Source organism: Pelophylax lessonae, assembly GCF_965119305.1.
Source record: "Pelophylax lessonae genome assembly, chromosome: 7".
Classification (NCBI taxonomy): domain Eukaryota; kingdom Metazoa; phylum Chordata; class Amphibia; order Anura; family Ranidae; genus Pelophylax; species Pelophylax lessonae.
Window position 1 is genome coordinate 172,871,834 of NC_138774.1, and position 21,367 is coordinate 172,893,200.

Sequence of the window (21,367 nt, forward strand, 5' to 3'; positions counted from 1 at the left end):
AATCTTCTATAAGCTGCCTGCTAATACCATGAATCCCCTGACAGATGCCTGTAACCTGTCTATTAATCAATGGGTTGGTCTATTCTATCAGTTCTGCAGCTCATCGCCAAACAATTTGCATATACTGGTATTTCTTTCTCAAATTTCAGCTGCTACCTAGGCTCTAAAAAAGACTGCTGTAAATCTCTTCCCTCTCAAATTACCACCATTCGTCTCTCATCAACCTGAGGTGCTATACCCCCCTTGAAGCCATGTATACCCACAACCAAAAGTGTTTCCTGAAAACTGAACAAAACCTACATTTTTTGCTTTAAGAAAGCTTTGTCATGGTTAAAGTGCAAGAAATAATAAAAAAAAAGGGAGTGCATAGTGCTAGAAAATAATGTGAGGGGTGCGAAGCTTTCCCCACGTGGCAAATTTCTAAAATGGCCATTTTTTTTTTGTGTTCTCCTATTTATAAAATATTTTTCAAAGATGGTTGGCGTGCACGTGACGTAATTGGCATCATGATGTCACCGCACACGCATCTCAGGCATCTGTATATGTCATAGCGTCATTGTGTTTGCACATGCGTGATAAAAACACTATTCCATGCCATCTTGTGGAGAGATTGAAAAAAGACACTTAGGATTCATTTATAAAGTGAAAATGCAGGTATTTAATAAAGAAATTCCTGTGGAAGAATTCAAACGTGTCAAATAACACAAAGTATATATTAAGGCCATTATCTCATTTTTAATGAATTCTTTATTATTCACACAATATAAAGTGACATATATTCTTAATGTGTATTACTATATATCATTTTCAAGGCAAGGCATATTTGAACTTCAGTGGACAGTACTGGACTAGTTAATCAGTTCAGATTATTAAGACCAGAGAGGAGAATTACAGCTGCTTAGATCTAAGCTCAGACGAAGACCAAAGTGGTATTCTCTCATTTCTTCCAATGAGGTGCCTCCTTTAAGAAAAAACGCATACATTCTCACACACTTTTTCAATATCTTATTAGTTAATAAAAGTTATGTTTTAAGACCAGTTGGCTAAGGTGCAGTGGGTTACGCACCCTCATTTTGTAGAAAACAAAATACCCATATGTTTGAGCTTTCTTGGGGAAACCCACTTGAAAATGTAAACCTGTTTAATTTTTTTTTGTTCATATTTTTTATTTAGTCCTTTTTTATTTTTTTCTCTCAGATAAAATTTGTGGAGGAACGATTTAAAGATCACAAAGGAACGTGGATACTACTAGTTTGCATTGGAGCAACATCTGGGGTTGGTCGCCTTGCTTCTGGCAAAATTGGGGACTGCATTCCTGGGCTGAAGAAAATTTACTTGCAGGTACTGGATACAATGTCCTCGGCAGGGGGGGGGGGGGGGTATTCCTCCATCCACCTCACTTTTTTGTTTTTTTGTTCGGCAAGCTGGTTGGTGAAAAAAAAAAAAACTACCGATCTATGGCCAGTTTTTCGAGTAGGCAAAAAACTGAAAGCTATTGGAGGGTACAGATAAGCATGCACAAAAGAAATACAGTAGATTAGGTTAAAGTAGAAGCCCACCCTAACACAAAAATCCCTGCATCTATAGACCTCCACAGTCTAACACTAACCTATCTAGCCCTGTAAAGAAGAAATCAGTATACCAGGGGCGTTCCTAGTGCATTTGGCACCCGGGGCGGATCCTACATCTGGCACCCCCCCCCCCCCCCCGGCGTGCAGGCGACAAACTGCACATTGACGTGTCACGTGCAGCGCCTCGACGCACTGCAGCCCGGAACCCAAAAGAATCTGCTCTCCCGGCGACCAGGCCCCTCCTCCTCTGCAAAAATGGTGCTGAATGACCTAAGGTGCCAGACAGAATTACATGTACCTGGCAGTGGCACACTTACTGTGTGCTACTCCCAGTGGTGTCACTAGGGTTGGTGTTACCTGGTGCAGTAAACCATGGTGTCACTCCCCCCCCCAAAAAATGATTTTCCTGTTTTCTGAAAGCGCGCCAAAGATGCAGCATGCGGGACTTTTGGTGTGCTTTCAGAAAATGCAGAAAAAAAAGCACAACCTAAAAAAATCTATAGGACTGCAGTAACAAATGTGAGTAAAATGTATGAAGACCCCCTTTACATTACACAGCCCCCGTACCCCTGGACCCCTTTACATTACACAGCCCCCCCCATTGGAACCCTTCACATTACGCAGCCCCCCCCCCATGGAACCCTTTACATTACGCAGCTCCCACCCCCCCCCCATGGAATCCCTTTACATTACACAGCCCCCCAATAGAACCCCTTTACAATACAAAGCCCCCCAATAGAACCCCTCCACAATGCAGACCCCCCAATAGAACCCCTTTACAATACACCCCCCCAATAGAACCCCTTTACAATGCAGACCCCCCAATAGAACCCCTCTATGCTACAAACCCCCCCAATACAACCCCTTTACAATACAACCCCCCAATAGAACCCCTTTACAATATAAATCCCCCCCAATATAACCCCTCTACAATGCACCCCCCCCAGTAGTACCACTTTACAATACAAGCCCCCCCAATAGAACCCCTTTACAATGCAGACCCCCCAATGGAACCCCTCTACAATGCAGACCCCCCCTCAATAGGACCACTTTACAATGCAGACCCCCCCAATAGAACCCCTCTACAATGTAGACGACCCACCCCAGAGCAGAGGAGGAGGAACTGTTTAAAGCAGAGAATGGGAGAGAGAGACTCACCGTCACACTCACGAGCCCTAAATACACAGCGGTCAGCGGGAACTGCCGAAGTTAACTGTGCTAGCTAATGAGCAGGTGATTGGTTGCTAGGCGGTCCTAGCAACCAATCGCCTTCTCATTAACTAGCACAGTTAACTCCGGCAGCGCGCTGCTGTGTATTCAGGGCTAGTGAGTGACGGTGAGTCTCTCTCCGATTCTATGCTTTAAACAGTTCCTTCTCCTCCGCACTCCTTTGTCAGTGAGTGGCGGAGGAAGTCCGGCGGCCAGCCCCGGGTGTCACCCTGCTGCTCCCTGGCACCCCCTAATGTGTGGCACCCGGGGTGGACCACCCCCGCCCCCCTGTTGGTACACCACTGGAGTATACATACCTTTTTTGAAGCTGATCAGGCCCGATCCCATGCTGAGCTGTCAGCCACGGCTCCGCTGTGGAGGCGGATGCAGAGAACACATTCGATAACAGAAGCTACATAGTAAGTCTATGGGTGACGTCACTCCCCATTCATTTCACAACTGATGTCAGGTGTGTCCTCTGCTGAACTTCCGCTGCTGCAGTCTGGATCGGATCGGCTTCAAAAAAGTATGTATACTGATTTCTTCTTTACAGGACTAGATAGGTTAGCGTTAGATAATGGAGGGCTATAGATGCAGGGATTTTAGTTTTAGGGTGGACTAACACTTTAAGCTGATCAGCTAATTCAACAATCTACCATCTAACTCTGTAGATGGCAAGCATAAGTCCTAATGCTTTACTGCTCCTTGAATATCAGAACCAGATTAGTAAACTTTGTAACTAAATACTGAACTAAAATGCTGTGGCGCAAAATAAACTAAATTAAATAAAACGTACACTATCCAGTGAAAAAAATAAGTGAAAATACTAGCATATGCACAACAGTATATACCTCAAAGTGTTAATGGAAATGTTTACGAATTAATAAATACAAAAATGAATTTAAAACAGTAACAAAGTGTCAATGTAAACGCATTGTGTGTAACGCACAATACAGAAGTGCTGTCGTGCATATAAGACAAATCTGGTATAATAAAAATGAAGAAGACGCTGGTATTGATGAATAAGTGTTTCTTAGATAAGTATATACAAATATATTCTAGGGGATGACTCAATGTACACACGATGGAGATATTAGTACTGTGTGAGCCAATTTGTACCTGAGCCCCTAATTCTAAAGTTTATATAAATTCACATCTGAATATATTCAAAATAAATGTGTATAAACATATATTTATAGTGCCCCCATCATTGTGAAAAAAAATATTAAATGAAAAAGCTCCAAAATACTGTGTATATATATATATATATATATATATATATATATATATATATATATATATATATATGACAAAATAGGTGCACTTATTAACTATACTCGTCACTTAAATAACACAAAATTGGCCAATCTATAGCCACAATTATACAATTATCGACTATAATCAGCACAACTATAACACGGGCGATTATTGACAACTATTGTGCAAAAGGTGATTATAGTTTGTGCAGAAAAGTAAAATATAAATAATATGTGACAATATATTGTGCAAATGGTGACTGTAATTTGTGCAGTATTGCAGCTCAAAAAATTATATATATTTATAAATGAATCTTCAATTCAGGTGCTGAAATGTTGAACATCAAATTTTAGCATTCTGCCAATATATAAAGGGCAAAAACCACATTCAGTAAATTCAAATATCCATAAAAAGTTCTGAAATCCAAAAATTCTCAACAAAGTGACAAAGTACACTCAACTACTGAAATGTAAATTCAATGTCTTAATACAGTCCATAGATCATCCATTAAAATGCTTGCTTCCACTCCAGATGTAAATGACAATCTGTTGTCCACCACACCACTGTAATTACAAAGTCTTTTATTGGAAAACATGACCCCCTTTGCTATATTGGTCCTACAGGTGTTATATCATATGTGTCCATGGAATAGGATGAGGCACCTTCAGGAGAACTCCAACCAGGAAGGACTCACTGTGCTGTAAAACACAACTGTTTTGAGCCCAGAGTGAACCCATAGACAGGGGCGTACCAAGAGGTCTGCCAGAATGGCGCCCGCCAGGGGCCCAGGCTGAGGGGGGTGGCGCAAAAAAAATTGGAAGTGTTAGCAGTGATTGTTGCGCCCTCCCCACAGCCTGCGCCCAGGCAGCATGCGGCTCCAATCCCGGAGCCCTGTGTCCAATCCAGGTGACGTCAGTACAGGCTCTCCGGAGCTCTGTCTCTGCCCACACATGAGGCCGGTCAGCGGTCACATGACCGTGACATCATCAATCAGCTCCAGCGGCGGCAGGCTGGGGATGGGGATTACACTGAGGCTGTCAGAGGAGCCCATACCGCCGACCAGCACCTTCAACCTCCTTTCCACTCCCATGGACTAGCTGACCAGGGGACACCTCTCTCTCTCTCCCTGTCACCCCCCCATCTCATTCTCTCCCTGTCACCCCACTCTCTCCCTGTCAACTGCCACTCTCTCCCTGTCACCCCCTCTCTCTCTCTCTCCCTGTCACCCCCACTCTCTCTCCCTGTCACCCCCCTCTCTCTCTCCTTGTAACCCCCCTCTCTCTCTCTCCCTGCCACCCCCCTCTTTCTCTCCCTGGATCCCCCCTCTCTCTCCCTGCCACCCCCTCTCCCTCACTGCCACCCCCTCTCTCTCTCTCCCTTCCACCCCCCTCTCTCTCCATGTCACCCCCTCTCTCCCTGTCACCCCCTTCTCTCTCTCCCTGTCACCCCCCCTCCCCTTCACCCCCTCTCTCTCCCTGTCACACCCCCTCCCTCTCCCTGTCACCCCCCTCTCTCTCCCTGTCACCCCCCTCTCTCCCTGTCACCCCCTTCTCTCCCTGTCACCCCCTTCTCTCTCCCTGTCACCCCCCTCTCTCTCCCTGTCACCCCCTCTCTCTCCCTGTCACCCCCCCCTCTTTCCCTGTCACCCCCCCTCTTTCCCTGTCACCCGCCCCTCTATCTCTCCCTGTCACCCCCCCCCTCTCTCTCCCTGTCACCCCCCTCTCTCTCCCTGTCACCCCCTCTCTCTCCCTGTCACCCCCTCTCTCTCCCTGTCACCCCCCCTCTTTCCCTGTCACCCGCCCCTCTATCTCTCCCTGTCACCCCCCCCCCCCTCTCTCCCTGTCACCTCCCTCTCTCTCTGTAATTCCCCCCTCTTTCTCTCTCCCTGTCACCCCCCTCTCTCTCTTTCTCACACTGTCACCCCCCTCTCTCTCTCTCTCCCTGTCACCCCCGCTCTCTCCCTGTCTCCCCCCTCTCTCTCTCCCTGTCACTCCCCTTCACCCCCTCCCTCTCCCTGTCACCCCCTCCCTCTCCCTGTCAACCCCATCTCTCTCTCTGTGTCACCCCCTTCTCTCTCTCCCTGTCACCCCCCTCTCTCCCTGTCACCCCCCTCTCTCCCTGTCACCCCCCTCTCTCTCTCCCTGTCACCTCCCTCTCTCTCTGTACTTCCCCAATCTCTCTCTCTCCCTCCCTGTCACCCCCTCTCTCTCTTTCTTTCCTTGTCACCCCCCTCTCTCTTTCTCACACTGTCACTCCCCCTCTCTCTGTCACCCCCCCCCCCCTCTTTCTCTCTTCCTGTCACTCTCTCTCTCTCCCTCCCTGTCACCCCCTCTGTCTCTCTGCCTTTGACACCCCCCTCTCTGTCACCCCGTCCTCTCTGTCACCACCACCCTCTCTGCCTGTCACCCTCTGTCACCCCCCCCTCTCTCTCTCTCTCTCTGTCGCCCCCCTCTCTCTCTCTGTCACCCCCTCCCTCTCTCTTTCTGTCACCCCCCTCCCTCTCTCTGTCTGTCACCCCCTCCCTCTCTCTATCTGTCACCCCCTTCCCTCTCTTTCTCTGTCACCCCCTCCCTCTCTCTGTCTGTCACCCCCTCCCTCTCTCTGTGTCACCCCCCTCCCTCTCTCTGTCTGTCACCCCCTCTCTCTCTCTCTCTCTTTGTCTGTCACCCACCCTCTCTCTCTGTCACCCCCCCTCTCTGTCTGTCACCCTCCCTCTCTCTCTCTGTCTGTCATCCCCCTCTCTCTCTCTGTCACCCCCCCCCTCTCTCTCTTTCTGTCAAACCCTCTCTCGGGGGGAGGGAGGTGCCGATACAGCTCCTCGCCAAGGGTGCTGGAGACCCTATGTACGCGTCTGCCCATAGAACAGAAACAGATGTGTACCAGATCAGCTCACAGTGCACATTCCCCTAGTAGATCAGATTGATATATGGGCAAAGTGGAAGTGCTCCCAATAGTGTAAACTGCAATGAATACCAGTGCTTTTAATAGACATTGCACTATCCAAGATACTGAATAACTGGCATGCATTCCTCCTAGCATCACCCTATGCGCTTCGTCATAGATGGCGTCACCATTGCGGATTAGATATGGTTGCCTCTGGACCGCCCACCGTGTATTTACGCAGCTAATTTGATGCTAAATACCGAAATTATGGCAGCAGATAGCTGCTATATCCCCAGTATTTTCTTACACGGCAGGCAGTCTGCTTTAACATAAAAATGGTCGCAGTGGCGGATTCGCCACGGGATCACTTTTATGGGCAAGCGGGAGAGGTTCCCCCCCCCCACTTCCCAGTCGCTTTTCCCGCTTACGGGAGCCGTCGGTAGCGGGGACATCGATCAGACATGCTCTCCTGATGGGCAGAAAGTCGAGTGCAGGCAAGATGGCCCCCACTCGACTCTATGCCCTTGGGGGACCAGAGTGACGTCAAACATCACTTCCGCCCAACAGCCTTAGAGGGCCAATTTTTTATTTTTTTTTAATAAGAAAATTACTTTTCTCCAGTCGTCTTCCAGGACAGCCCATGAGACCTAGGGCTCCTCCTACCAGGACAGAAAACAGGTTAACCCCACCAGATAAAAGGCGGTCCTCTAGCCCTCCACCTTCAGTATTAGTGTTTCCTCTGGACAGGTTTCTGTAATTTGGTTCTTGAGGTCCCATAGTCTGTCCTATGGAGACTTGGTAGAGAATCCTATACAGCCTTCTCCTGCCCAGTGTGATACCTCATACCTGCCATCCATGTTTAAATAATGCCTTGATTTTTGCTTTTATTGGCTTTAGTTCCTCAATGTGTTTCATGAAAACATTTATAACTACATTTACATCAGTGCCTGATGAAGGGGCCCTGCGTGGCTCTGAAATTTTACTATATTTATCATGTTACCAAGATAATAAAGCTTTGGACCCTTTCAAGGATTCCTTGGTGTGCTGATGACATTTCTTCACTTTGATCATCCATGGTTTCCAGGCTGTAGTCAGTCATTACAGCACTACTGAACAGACAGCTTCTTGTACGTGTGCGAGGGGAATATTGCGCTTGGACATGGTGGTTTCCCCACTCTTGGCTTTGGGATTGCAAGCCTTTTCACATTGCATCGCCATAGCAAAGTATATTTTTTATCCATATGTGGGCCAAGCACACTTACAATATCTTTGTAGGTACTGAACCATCAGGTGATATAAATTTGGATTCAAATGTTTGCATATCACTGATGCAAGGTTTTGTGAAATTGTTTTAATACAGAAGTATCTTCCATACGCTCCTGAAGAAGTAAACCAGAATCATGAAATGCGTTGAGGAACTAGAGCCCCTACAGCAAAGATCAAGCGATCACTTATAGAATAGCATCATACTATATATATATATATATATATATATATGCACAAGCATTTTGGGGTTTTGTGACATAAGTGTCTTATATGGAGATGCGATTTAAGTTGCAAAGGCCCTTTTTGTTTTTGCATTATAGCGCAATATTGTCTTGTGGTGTTGTACATTCTTGTTATTTAGGAAATAGTGGATGTTTTATAAACCTATGGACATAGTTATTGTTGGAACCTGGTACCACAATAGTCCCGTATGTTGTATAATACAACATACTGTATAAATTGATTTTTTAACTTGGACATTGTATTGAAACTTGACTGCTATCTGTACACTAGGACTTCACTGGGCATTAGCACCATGGGACAGTGCTACATATGCTGTTAAAATGTACAGAAGCTTGTGGTTAATATTCAGCCAATGAACTGGTGTGGCGAAAGCTGGAAGTTTCAGATTTGTGGTGCTTGAGCCACAGACTGCATTTACAATATCTACTCGAGAACCCTAGTACCCAATGCTAAGCAGGCTAAGTCAGTGTATTGCTGTAACAAAGGTGATCACGTCTGGATGCCATTGTACAGATTGCAGATATGCGTAACAAATAACAGACATTTTGATATCTATCTGTAGATGTGGGTGTTATTTAACTTGTGTATTTCTGTTTTTTGGACACTTGATACTTGTGAATGCATCAAACTCTGTAAATTGTAGCCTAAGCAGTTCTTCCTATGCTTAAAACTATTGGAAAATGCATTGACAGCAAGTTCATTAATCTGCACTTTTGAGGGAATTATCAGTTAAACCATTTTCCATGCACATTTTACTAGCAGTATTCCAGTCTAAGATTGAAATTCTGCAAAATAGTCTTGAAATAGTTAGTTCTTCCTATGTCTCCATTTTTTTATTTTTGTTAACTGAGGCATATTGTGAATATCTCACTTTTATGTGGTGCAGCTGCTGCATTGTAATTTATAGGGTAACATTCATTTCTTTATCCAGAGTTACAATGTATAGAAGGTCCCTGCTGGATTTTGGAAATGAAGTGCTATGTTTAGCAAGTTTCTTGGCCAGCCAAAGACTGAGGTTTTATAAGAGGCTGTATAGGTTACAGGAAATTTTATACCGCTGACGTGTAATGGGTCGAGAGCCCAGACCCTATATAACAAGACCATTAAATCATGACATGTGGGTACAGACAGCAAAATATTTTATTGGTTTTCAATTCCCCAGAAATAACTGAATATTCATTAAAAGTGTATTTCATGTTCACAAAATGAACACTCGGGGATATAAATCAGTGCTGTGTATAGCTTGACACATAAAAGCAAGCAGTTTTCACGTGAAGGCTGTGGAAAACGGGAATAAGGCATAAAATGGTCCTCAGTCCAAGAGATTACTGGTTTCTTGAGGAAATTTCTTTTACACCTGTTCACACTTTAGGTACATGCACACATATGTACGTAAATGTTAAAGAGAGCTTTGTTAAAGCGGTAGTAAACCACTAAAAAGAAAACAAAAATTATTTTCCCTCCAAGTTATGAGCATAATGTGCTAGTATGCATCGGAGAGCACAGTGCTCTGGATAGTGGTCTGAGGGGAGGCCTGTAATGCACAGTGCTCTGGGATGGTGGTCTGACTCTATAGAGGCCTGTAAATGCTGCACAGTGCTGGATGGTGGTCTCAGGTCTGAGGCTGTATTGCACAGAGCTCTGGATCCTGGTGGTTAGAGGCCTGTAATGCACACAGCTCTGGATCTTGGTCTGACTCTGAAAGGCCTGTAATGCTGCACAATGCTGGGTGGTGGTCTGGGGAGAGGCCATACTTGCCAACTGTCCCTTTTTTCCTGGGACAGTCCCTGCAAATAGGAGCCTGTCCCAGGTAATTTATATTGTCCCTGGAAGCGCCTGTTAATCGGGCTGCCCATAAATGTTAGGCAGAAGTAGTGCAGCTGAATGGGAGACTTATTCCAACTCTGCTACTGTTGCCTTAAGTTTGAAATTCCCTTTTTCCTGTAATTCTCTCTATATTGAGTAGACTCTATAATCTGATAAGTAGGCAAGATTAATTATGCAGAGTGGGCGGGGCTTCATTGAAGTGGGTGTGGTAATTGATAGCTGTGCTGCAAAGTGCCCCTGGAAATTTTTTTTAAATGTTGGCAACTGTGGGAGAGGCCTGTAATTGTAATGTAGACACTCATGGTGCTCTGCTCTGGACGGTTGTCGGGAGGTCTGTTGCACAGTGCTGCTCTGGACGTTTGTCTGAGGACTCGGAGGCCTGTAATGCTGGCTGCACAGTCTAACTGCTGCCAAGCAAAACATGCTATGGACTCAAGTCGCTTGCTGGGAGCGAAAGCAGGTGGAGCTCTGTGGAAACCAGAAGTTCACAAGTGTAAATTTCCCTACCTCACAATTTAGTTTAGTTTTTGTTCGTTAACAAAATCGTAATTGATTTTCATCATAGTTTTCTTCAGTCGACGAAAATGTGATGTACTTCATTGAAGAAATTAACGCTGTGTTTCACAGGACTAGCCCGCTTCCTCAGAACCCTACAATTTATTAGTAACAGTTGTAGTTCATCTGATTTTGAAGAATCCCAGCTAATGGCGGTCTGACATCTTGATATAGATTTGTAAACAAAATACATCCATAACATTAGGATACAATGTTGTGTCAAATAGTTAAAAATGCAGATGGAAAACGCAAAACACTTCCTTCCCAAGCCTATATCTTCCCAAGTTTATATTGATGTAAAGATCTTCAACCACTATATATACTTTCCCTTGGGGGATATATAGAGTGCACTTTATTTTCCAAAGGTTTCTTTATTTTTGTGTTATGTAAGGCTTGCCTAATTTATAGCGTCATGCTACAAATTAATGCCAAGTTACTAGTCGTCCTCTTTGGAACCTCAGTCAGTTGTATCTACCTCTTGAGCAGTGGCGGCTGGTGCTCCATGGGCCGGGGGGGGGGTGTGTGGTGGCAGAAGGCCCACACCATACCCCCCCCCGGACCACACCAGCCCTCACACCATAAAATAGTGTCCCATCATTAGTGTCCCTGGAAAGAACGGTGCCTCATCATTGTGGTATCAGAGGGGGGAATAGGGCCACATCAATGGTGTCAGTGAGAGGAATATTGCCCCATCAATGCTGTCAGTGGGAGGAACAGTGCCTCGTCATTGGTATCGGTGGGAGAAATAGTGCCCCATCATTGGTATTACTGGGAGGAATAATGCCCCATCATTGGTGTCACTGGAAAGAACGGTGCCTCATCATTGGTATCAGAGGGTGGAATAGTGCCCCGTCATCGGTATCAGTGGGTGGAATAGTGCCCCATCATTGGTGTCAGTGGAAGGAATAGTGCCCCATCATTGGTGTCACTGGAAAGAACAGTGCCTCATCATTGGTATCAGAGGGTGGAATAGTGGCACATCAATGGTATTAGTGGGTGGAATAGTGCCCCATCATTGGTGTCAGTGGAAGGAATAGTGCCCCATCATTGGTGTCAGTGGGTGGAATAGTGCCCCATCATTGGTGTCAGTGGAAGAAATAGTGCCCCATCATTGGTATTAGTGGGTGGAATAGTGCCCCATCATTGGTGTTAGTAGGAGGAATGGTGACCCATCCTTGGTGTCAGTGGGTGGAATAGTGCCCCATCATTGGTGTCAGTGGAAGGAATAGTGCCCCATCATTGGTGTCAGTGGGAGGAATAGTGCCCCGTCATTGGTATCAATGGGAAAAATAGTGCCCCGTCATTGGTATTACTGGAAGGAATAGTGCCCCATCATCATCACCCCATCAAATCAGCAATGAATAAGCACAAAGTGTGAAACGCGTCTGCTGTCCAGTTTGTCTTGTGTTCCTGTCTGATGTTGTACCTTTGATTTGAAGAATAAAACTCAAGTTTCCAAGTTCCTGGGTCTGGAAGTGCCACTTTCTTTTCTACTTACATGGACTTCTCAGGTTGCGGACCTTGGTGAGCACCCATTCCTGCAGGACTGCCACAGTTGCTCGGGATCCATCCGGCTCAGCTGGCTGCTTTCAGAGCGGTGATTTGTTTCTTTTTGGTGCCCCATCATTGGTGTCAGTGGGAGAAATAGTGCCCAGTCCTTGGTATCAGTGGGAGGAATGATGCCCCATCATTGGTATCAGTGGGAGGAATAGTACCCTATCATTGGGATCAGTGGGAGGAATAGTGTCCCATCATTGGTGTCTGTGAGAAGAAAAGTGCCCCATTGTTGATATTAGTGGAAGGAATAGTGCCCCATCATAGGTGTTAGTGGAAGGAATAGTGCCTCATCATTGGTATCAGTGGGAGGAATAGCGCCCCAAGGGCCAGATCTAGGCAGGCAAAGGCCCGCAATTTGGAGACCACTGTTCTAGGCTAAAAAGGTTGCGAATGGCTGATGTAGATGGAAAAACCTCTGAATGAGAACTTCATCTTAAGGGTATCTGCTGGAATCTGAAGTCCTTCATTGGCAGGGTGGCTTTAGATGGGCTTTGATAAATCTGGATGATAGGTTGATGGTAAAAGCTGTTTCCTTACAAATGCAGAATGCAAAAGCACAAAACTTTCTAATACACAAAGTAAAATGATTTATCTGTGTTTGTACCCCCTGCCACTGTATGCGGTGTTCAGAATTCAAAATACCATCATATAAAGGTTAGAACCTGAAGCTTGCCTGCCATAACAGCCTCTTTCTATGGGCTCCAGACACCAACTGACCATTGCACACCATGCCCTTCAAATCACCAGAAGCTCCTCCCCCATCCAGCCAGATCTGAGTTGGAAAACTTTGCTTGTGCCGGAAACACCATACCCCCCGGTCGTCAACTCACTCACCCTGCCTGGACATGTAGAGGGAGGGCAGCAGCAGCAGCGGCGCCGGCGGCTTCTTCCCCCTCAGTCTTCTGCGTCTCCTCCCTCCTCCTCCATGGCCAATGCCATGGCTTCTCCTTTCGGCCAATCGGGAAACGGGTCTCAGGACCCGTTTCCTGATTGGCCAGGGGGAGGATCCGTGTGACAATAGCGAATATTCATGGGTGTCTGGTGAGCTAAATGTATAAGGTTGACCTGAACAAAAACATGAGTTGATCTTAGCAATGTAAATCCACAAAATAATGTGAATATTCAACACAAATGTCCTAAATAACAAGTGTTATATCCAACAAAATTATTCTACACCGTGAAAATTAGGAACAAAATCCCCAACCAGGGTATGAAATGTTAAAGTCCGAAAGTGAAAAATTCACATTTGGTCATCCACCAATATTTGTAATAATTTTAATATCCATGTCCATGTTGTTCCTTCCTGCATGCATTCAGTGTGATGCGAATGTCAGGCTGTAAAATTAAGAAGGGCAGTTCCGGTTCAATATTGGACTTGAGCTTTTTTTTTTTAAATATTTATTGATATTTTTAACTTACAAAATCCAAAACAAAAAAAATATAAAGCAACAGTATTAACCACTTAAGCCCCCGATGATTTGGCCGCTCAAAGACCAGGGCCTATTTTGCGATTCGGCACTGCGTGATTTTAACAGACAATTGCGCGGTCGTGCGACGCTGTACCCAAATAAAATTGACATCCTTTTTTCCCCACAAACAGAGCTTTCTTTTGGTGGTATTTAATCACCTGTACGATTTTTACTTTTTGCGCTATAAACAAAAAAAGAGCGACAATTTTGAAAAAATAACAATATTTTTCAAATTTTTTTATATGAAATTCCCCCCAAAAAATGTAAAAATCTAAATTTTTGACAATTTTAGGCCAATTTGTTTTCTACTACATATTTTTGGTGAAAAAAATCGCAATAAGCGTATTTTGATCGGTTTGTGCAAAAGTTATTGCGTTTACTAACTACGGGAAAGATTTATGTAATTTTTATAGTTTTTTTTTTTTAACTAGTAATGGCGGCGATCTGCGACTTTGCGGCGGACAGATCGGACCCTTGACTGACATTTTTTACACTTTTGGGGGTACCAGTGACATTACTACAGTAATCAGTACTATACATATGCACTGGAAGGGGTTAACTTTATTAGAGATCCAGGGGTTAAGCGTGTCCCTAGGGGCGTGCTTCTAACTGTCAAGGGGTGTGGCTTTTGATGTAACCACAGAGACATACGATCCTACATAGCAGGATTGTATGATCTCTGCAGTTACACCAGGGAGAATGACAGGCGGCTTTGTTTACATTAGCCGCCTGCCTTTCTCCCTCTCCAGCGGGAGATCGCGAGTGGCCAGCGGACATCGGAGCCGCCGGTCACTCGCGCGGTGATGGCAGTGAACGAGCGGGGGCGGCCTCACCCCTATTGGCTCGCGGGCGAGTGAAGTACCGATACGTCACTTTTCCCAGGAGGGGCTGACCGCCGCAGTAAAGGTACTTGCGGCGGTCGACAAGTGGTTAATGCAGCCAAATCCCCGGGGAGAACACTCCAAGACATTATATAGTAGTTTAACCAAAAAAACAAAAACTGGCTTTAAAAAAGAAAGAAAAAAAGGAACAGAGTAGGAAAATAGGTAAAGAGAGAGAGAGAAAGAAAAAAAAAAAGCAGAATTCAAAATTCAAGATTCAGCCTGAGCCGATTGGGGTAGCAGCCCTCATATTTCCAAGAGAGTTGGCCATGTCTCTAGTAGGGTACCATTCAGTGAATCTAAAAGGGCGTATCATATCCGCCAGGGTCTCTCCTGAGAATGTATATTCCAGAAATGATCTCCATCGGATAAAAAATCTCGGGGTAGTACGAAAATTTGATAGCATAGCATCAAGTCTTTCCAGTTGGCATAAGGAAAACAAATATTGTTGAACCTGTGAAAGGTTTAGGGGGGTGGGGTTGATCCAGTTAGCCATGATGGTTCTACGTGCTGCCAAGAGACAAAGGTGAGTCCATTGTGAAAGGAAAGTAATGGTTGAGCCCGCCCCAGAAATAGGGGAGGGTATGCAACTAAAAAGGCAGGTAGTAGGAACCTTAGGTAAGCCCATACCCGAAATAAGACTAATATAATCCAGCATTCTATCCCAATAATTGCTGATATGGGGGCAGTCCTAGAGTCGATGTAAGAGTGTAGGCCGGGTGACTTTGCACCACGGGCATTGAGCTTGGGTAGGATCGTCCGGACGATGTTGAAAAGGATAGTAGGCCTGGTGCATTATTCTAAAGTGAGTTTCCCGCCAACTTTCAGTAATAATGTTGGCATGTATACTTTTATAGCTCTTAAGGAGCTTTTCCGATAATGTTTCATCCCCCAGAATGTGAGACCATTTTTGGAATAATATCTGTTGGATCTTGCTTAAAGAATGAGAGACTAAGTGCATGTATAGAGTAGAAATGGAATATTCTTTTCGGTTAAGAACTACATTGATGAAAGAGGACTGAAATGGATTTGTTTCATATCTACAACAAGTCCGCAAAAAAGAAGTAATTTGTAAATAAAAAAAATTATGAGAAGAAGGCAGAGAAAATTCCTGTCTCAGTATTTCAAAAGGCTTAAAATGGCTAGTAGTGTTCTCATACAACGAAGAGACTTTAATTAGACCCAAAGATGACCACTGTCTGAAGGCTGCTTGTGTAGTGCAGAGAGTGAACATGGGATTACCTTGAATAGTAAGGTAACTCGAGATACTAGAGGGTAATCCTACTAACCCCTGCACCTCCTGCCACGCCACCACTGTATCTACTGTATCTAGATACTAAATTGTAAAGGCGAATACCCCCCCCCCCCTCAGACCTCGGGAGAGAAAGTTTTTGTAAAGCAATACGAGGATTTTTCGAAGACCATAAAAAAAATATTCAGTGCTTTTTGTATTCTCTGCACATCAGAGTGCTTCAAAAGTAAAGGAAGTGTCTGCAATGGATATAAGAGACGCAGAAAAGAAACCATCTTGAATAAATGGCATCTCCCGAAGAGTGAGAGAAGAAGGGTCGCCCAAGTCTCTAACTCTGAGACAATTTTGAAAATAAGTGGTGGGAAGTTGAGGGTGTACAAAGATGACGGGGCCCTTCCTATGCGAATGCCTAGGTACGTTATATATTGAGAGGCCATGGGAAATGGCGATGATCTACGCCAGTGGGCGGACAATTGAGGATGTAGATCTAATACCTCACTTTTATCAAAATGTATCCGGAAACCCGAGTAGAGACGGAAGGCCGCAAACAAATCTTTAAGAATAAAAAAATCGATAAGGGGAATTAGATGAAAAAAATCAATATATCATCCGCAAATAAAGCAGATTTTAGGGTCTGGTTCCCAATAGGAATTCCGCTAACACCCTCTGGAGAATTAAGAATTCTAGATAGAGGTTCAAGGGCCAAATTAAAAAGAAGGGGGGAGAGGGGGCAGCCTTGGCGTGTTCCTTTCGTTAAGTGGATAGTGTATGAAGTGAAGTCAAGTGTAGAAAGTTTAGCATAGAGAAAAAAAAGAGGAATGCTTAGTTGGGAAAACCCAAACAGCCATACCACAGAAAAAAATGGACTTTCAAAGGCACATAGCAGAATGAATTAATGTGACTCAAAGATTTCTAAAAAAAAGTATTAATTATTAATTTTATTACATAGAAGGTTAATAAAAAAGTGAAGGGTAAAATAACCCTCACTCGACAAATTATACAACAAAAAAGAAAAAAGGACTAAAATCAATGTCACGAGCAGTATTAAATCATATTGTGTTCGTTAGAACAGATGATTCTATATATTGAAACAATTCTTGACTGTTACAGAAGTTTGCTTGATTAACAGGTCTTTGAATGTGGAGAAGAAAAAAAAGTAAATTCACTGTCGATAGAATGCGTAATACTCCATACATCTGTAAGGCAAGCCGAAGAAATATGTCGGGCTGGTTGCGTAGGATCCAAAATAGTTTGTGGTACAGTGTGAGAGGTCTTAGAGTCGGAAGTTGTACGGTCTTCAAATGGGTGCATGACCGAGTTAAAATCCCCACCTACTAAATGTAAAGTATCCGACACCTGTAATATCCATGATGTCATGTCCTGAAAAAAGTGGGAATTAGGAGAATTAGGTGCGTAAATATTTGTAACTGCCAAGTCACCCGACTTAAAGGTAAGTTGGATAGTAAGTTTACGACCCTCAGTGTCTGCTCGGATTTGTTTAAGATTAAACTGTAGATTTTTGTGTACCAAAATAGCCACTCCAGCTTTTCGTCCTATAGCAGAAGAGCCATATACTGTACCTACCCACAATTTGCGTAGGCGGTGAAGATCATCTGAGGAGAGATGGGTCTCCTGAAGGAGCACAACAACTGTCCACAGACGTTTAAGGTGTCTAAGAACCTGCATTCGCTTACTTGGGGACCGGAGACTGTTGACATTCCACGATACGATCTTCAGGTGATTGCTGTCAATCAGAGAAGCCATGACCGTGGATGAGATGAATACAATAAGCGGGTAATACCATGTTCACTCCCCCTAGATCTTGGATTAAGAAAGCAAGTAGGTATGCTCAGGCAGAAAGGAACTGAAAAAAAGAAAATAATTTCACAAGCTGAACAAATCAAGACAAAATCTAAAAAAAAAGGAAGAAAAAAGAGGAGAAAAGTAACAAAAACAACAAACTACATCCTAATATATCCACCCGCTTCACCTTTTTCCACATGAGAGCTAATCTCCCTGCAGGACTCCTGCAAGCCCACCATCACCCACAGCAGTAAAGCCCCAGGGATATGCACTGAGCATAAAAAAAGGAGCCTATTGAGTAGCGATACCCCCTAATAATAGCTTATAAGATGGAGAGCAAAAGTCAGGGAATCAGTGCTGTGGATAAGGGTCCAATCACAAAGCCTCTAACAGAAAGCATATATCATCATAGAAACCCCTTATATATCTTAAGGACATACAAGCCTAAATCAGGCCAGGAAGGTACTCGGGTGGGGCACTATTGATAGAATAGCCTGGCTCAAAAATGAAAATGGTAATCCCATATAATCATAGTTCAAAGTTATTAGCCATAGTGATATTGGGGTCACTGGCAAATGTAATCATAGGGTCAGAAAAGTTAAGAGCAACTTGAGTGTCCAGAGAAGGGACCCCGCCTTGGTCAGATCCCCACCGGACTGCGCCGGGGCTGGGCTGGGCCTAGGCTCCTGAATAGGGCCATCAGAGGTCGGATGTTGTTGTTGGCTATCCATTTCAAATTCCTCACTGATATAGTGCTCAGCTTCTTCCGGAGAAGAGAATGATCGATAAGATCCATTGAGCATCTGAATACGTAGAGTTGCGGGGTACACAAGAGCAAACTTGATGTTTTTGCGATGGAGTGTTGAGCATGCGGTGTTAAAAGCCTTGCGACGATTCATGACTTCAATAGAATAGTCCGCAAACATAAGCACTTCTTGATTCTCAATCTGTAACGGGCGCGAGCGACGATATTGTTGCAGAATGGCGTTTTTGTCCGCATAGTTGAGATACCTGACAATCACTGGTCTAGGCCTGTCAGAGTGTTCTTTGGGTCTACCAATGCGGTGCACCCGTTCAACGATGCAGGGGGGGGCGTAGCCCCAATTGCGAAGGGATAGTGGACATATAAGTGTCCTTAAGCTGGATAGGAGAGAGGGACTCTGGTAGACCAATCATTTGAAAATTATTTCTACGGGACGTGTTTTCCAGATCTTCTAGCTTGTCCCAAATCTCCTTATTAGAATGGTGTAGCCTTGCCAGGGTAGCCGCAGCGGCAGTCTGTTCATCTTCTATAAAGGCGACGCGATCCTCAGCCTGGGAAAGTCTCTGCCCCTGGTCTGTTAATTCCTTCCTAATCTGCTCCAGACCCCTCTCTATAGGCTGATCAATTGTGGCCATCAATGTAGTTGTAAGGAGTGTCACTATGACTTGAGCTATTTCCACCAGGAATGCAGAGGAGTCAATAGCCACCTTCTAGAGCTGGAGGGATGCTGGGGCTGTGGCTTGAGTATCTGAAGCCCTCTGCGACTCGAGGGATGCTGGGGATGCTAGGGCTGCCACTTGATTATCAAGGGCCTTCTGCTGCTGGAGGGATGCTGGGGCTGTGGCCTGAGCATCTAAAGCCCTCTGCGACCCGAGGGATGCTGGGGATGCCACTCGACTACCTAGGGCCTTCCTCACCTGGAGGGATGCTGAGGCTGCAGCTTGAATGTCCAAGGCCTTCTGCCCCTGAAAGGATGCCGGGGCTGCCACTTTAGTGCTTAAGGCCTTTTCTGACTGAAGGGATGCTGGGGCTGTTGAAGCTGCCACCTGGATATCTGCGGTCGGAGCCATGTTAGCCGCACTGATCCCGGCACCCCCCGCCGTCTGAGGGGTTGTGGAGGTGGTGCTGCGGGCCGGATTTCGATCCACAAAGCGGTTCATAGGACGTCCCTGACAAGTCCCCCGACAAGGTAGGGAAAAGATGAGGGGTTCCCCGGGCTTATGGTCGGCCTTAATCAGCAGATGCTGGGTGATGAGAGGCGCGGGAGGATCACTGCCTACCTCCTTCCCATACAGCACCAGAAGCCAATGCTTGAGCTTTTAACAAAGTTCAGGATAATTATACTAGGACATTATAATATATATTGTAATGATTTTACTTTGAGTTTCCAATCATTTTACATTTGAGAATTCTAGTGATTGTGGTCATTATTATATCAGGAGTTCAATATGGATTCATTCACCTCTGGGATTAATAGGACTGAGGAGACAAGGGGTTAACAGGATATCATTCTTACTCCGGTATCCGGTATTTTGTTCCGGACACCGGAAGCGCCACTCCTTGATTGTCATAAAAGGGCAGAAGTGACGGCGCGCGTTGTCCTCCAATCTCAGTCGAAGCCTGCTTAGGGGAAACACGTCAGATCAGAGAATCCGCACCGTCACTATTAGCGGTCCGCACCGCAGGCGGCCGTGAACACCTGAAAATACAGCGTTTTATTTCACCTTGGTCATGTAAGTGTTTTACCTTTCTTAATAAAGTCGTATTGGGGTAATGCACTATTGGCTGCCTATGTCTTTTATGTACCTCCACTGCCTAACACCTGAGGAGTTCAAGCGGGAGTGAGTTCATATGCATAATTTTGTTGGATATAACACTTGTTGTTATTTAGGACATTTGTGTTGAATATTCACATTATTTTGTTGATTTACATTGCTAAGATCAACTCATGTTTTTGTTCATGTCAACCTTATACATTTAACGCACCAGACACAATTTCTCATTTCACACATTCCAAATTAGGTATTTTGGATCTTTGGTTGCTGCTTTATTCACATTCATATCAGCGCACCCCTTTTTTTCATCTTAATAGCGAATATTCAATCACTATTGTCACACAACTGGGTGGGCTTGGGGCGCAGTGCTCTGCGCCCCGAGCCCACCCTTTTTTTGAAGCCTATTAGAGCCTCTGGCTCTAATCACGTGCTTAAAGAAAAAAAAAACAATTGAACTCCATGCGTCCGGCGCCCTGCATGTAGATTAGGGGGCCGGATGCATGGATGGGGGGGGGGGGCGGCGCCCCCAATGGATGGGCCGCCCTGCTCTTGAGTAACAATTTCTGATTTCAGTTTATATTCTGTATAAAGAAAAGTGACAAGAGGCTGTTAATGTATAGGAGTTATGAAAACGTATTTTGCCAACCAACTATTAGTTATAGTAATGCGTGACAGAATAAGCACAGCTAATAACTGCAGTATGAGGCAGTGTGTTTATTAACGGCAAATACTATAATGTTAATGCTGAATATTTTAGTGTGCATTTGGTGACAAATCAAGCATGTAAACGATAATTTGTATAAAACTAAGTACGGTACATTTCCGGATTGTTCCTATTTTAAGGATACTAAACCTGCAGTTTTGATATTTTATGTTTGATACTTGGTCTTAGAAAAAGCATGCACATTTCAGTTACGAAGTGAAGTTATTCTTCGTATATAGCAAAAGCTCTGCAGTATTATCTTACATCTGTACTGTTTTTGTCTCTTACATTATACACATGTACTACAATAAAATAGCATTTGCCCTATTTTAAACATTTTTTGTCATAGATTG

At 44.6% G+C, this 21,367-nt stretch overlaps 1 protein-coding gene across 1 annotated transcript in view; it reads left to right on the top strand.

Moving 5' to 3' along the window:
• Positions 1-21,367, top strand: part of SLC16A2 (solute carrier family 16 member 2) — a 448,767-nt gene that overhangs the window by 382,386 nt on the left and 45,014 nt on the right. Inside the window, exon 4 of the mRNA XM_082264459.1 lies at positions 1,198-1,341. Within this exon, the coding sequence (XP_082120585.1) occupies positions 1,198-1,341 (144 nt within the window). The remainder of the gene's footprint in view (positions 1-1,197; positions 1,342-21,367) is intronic.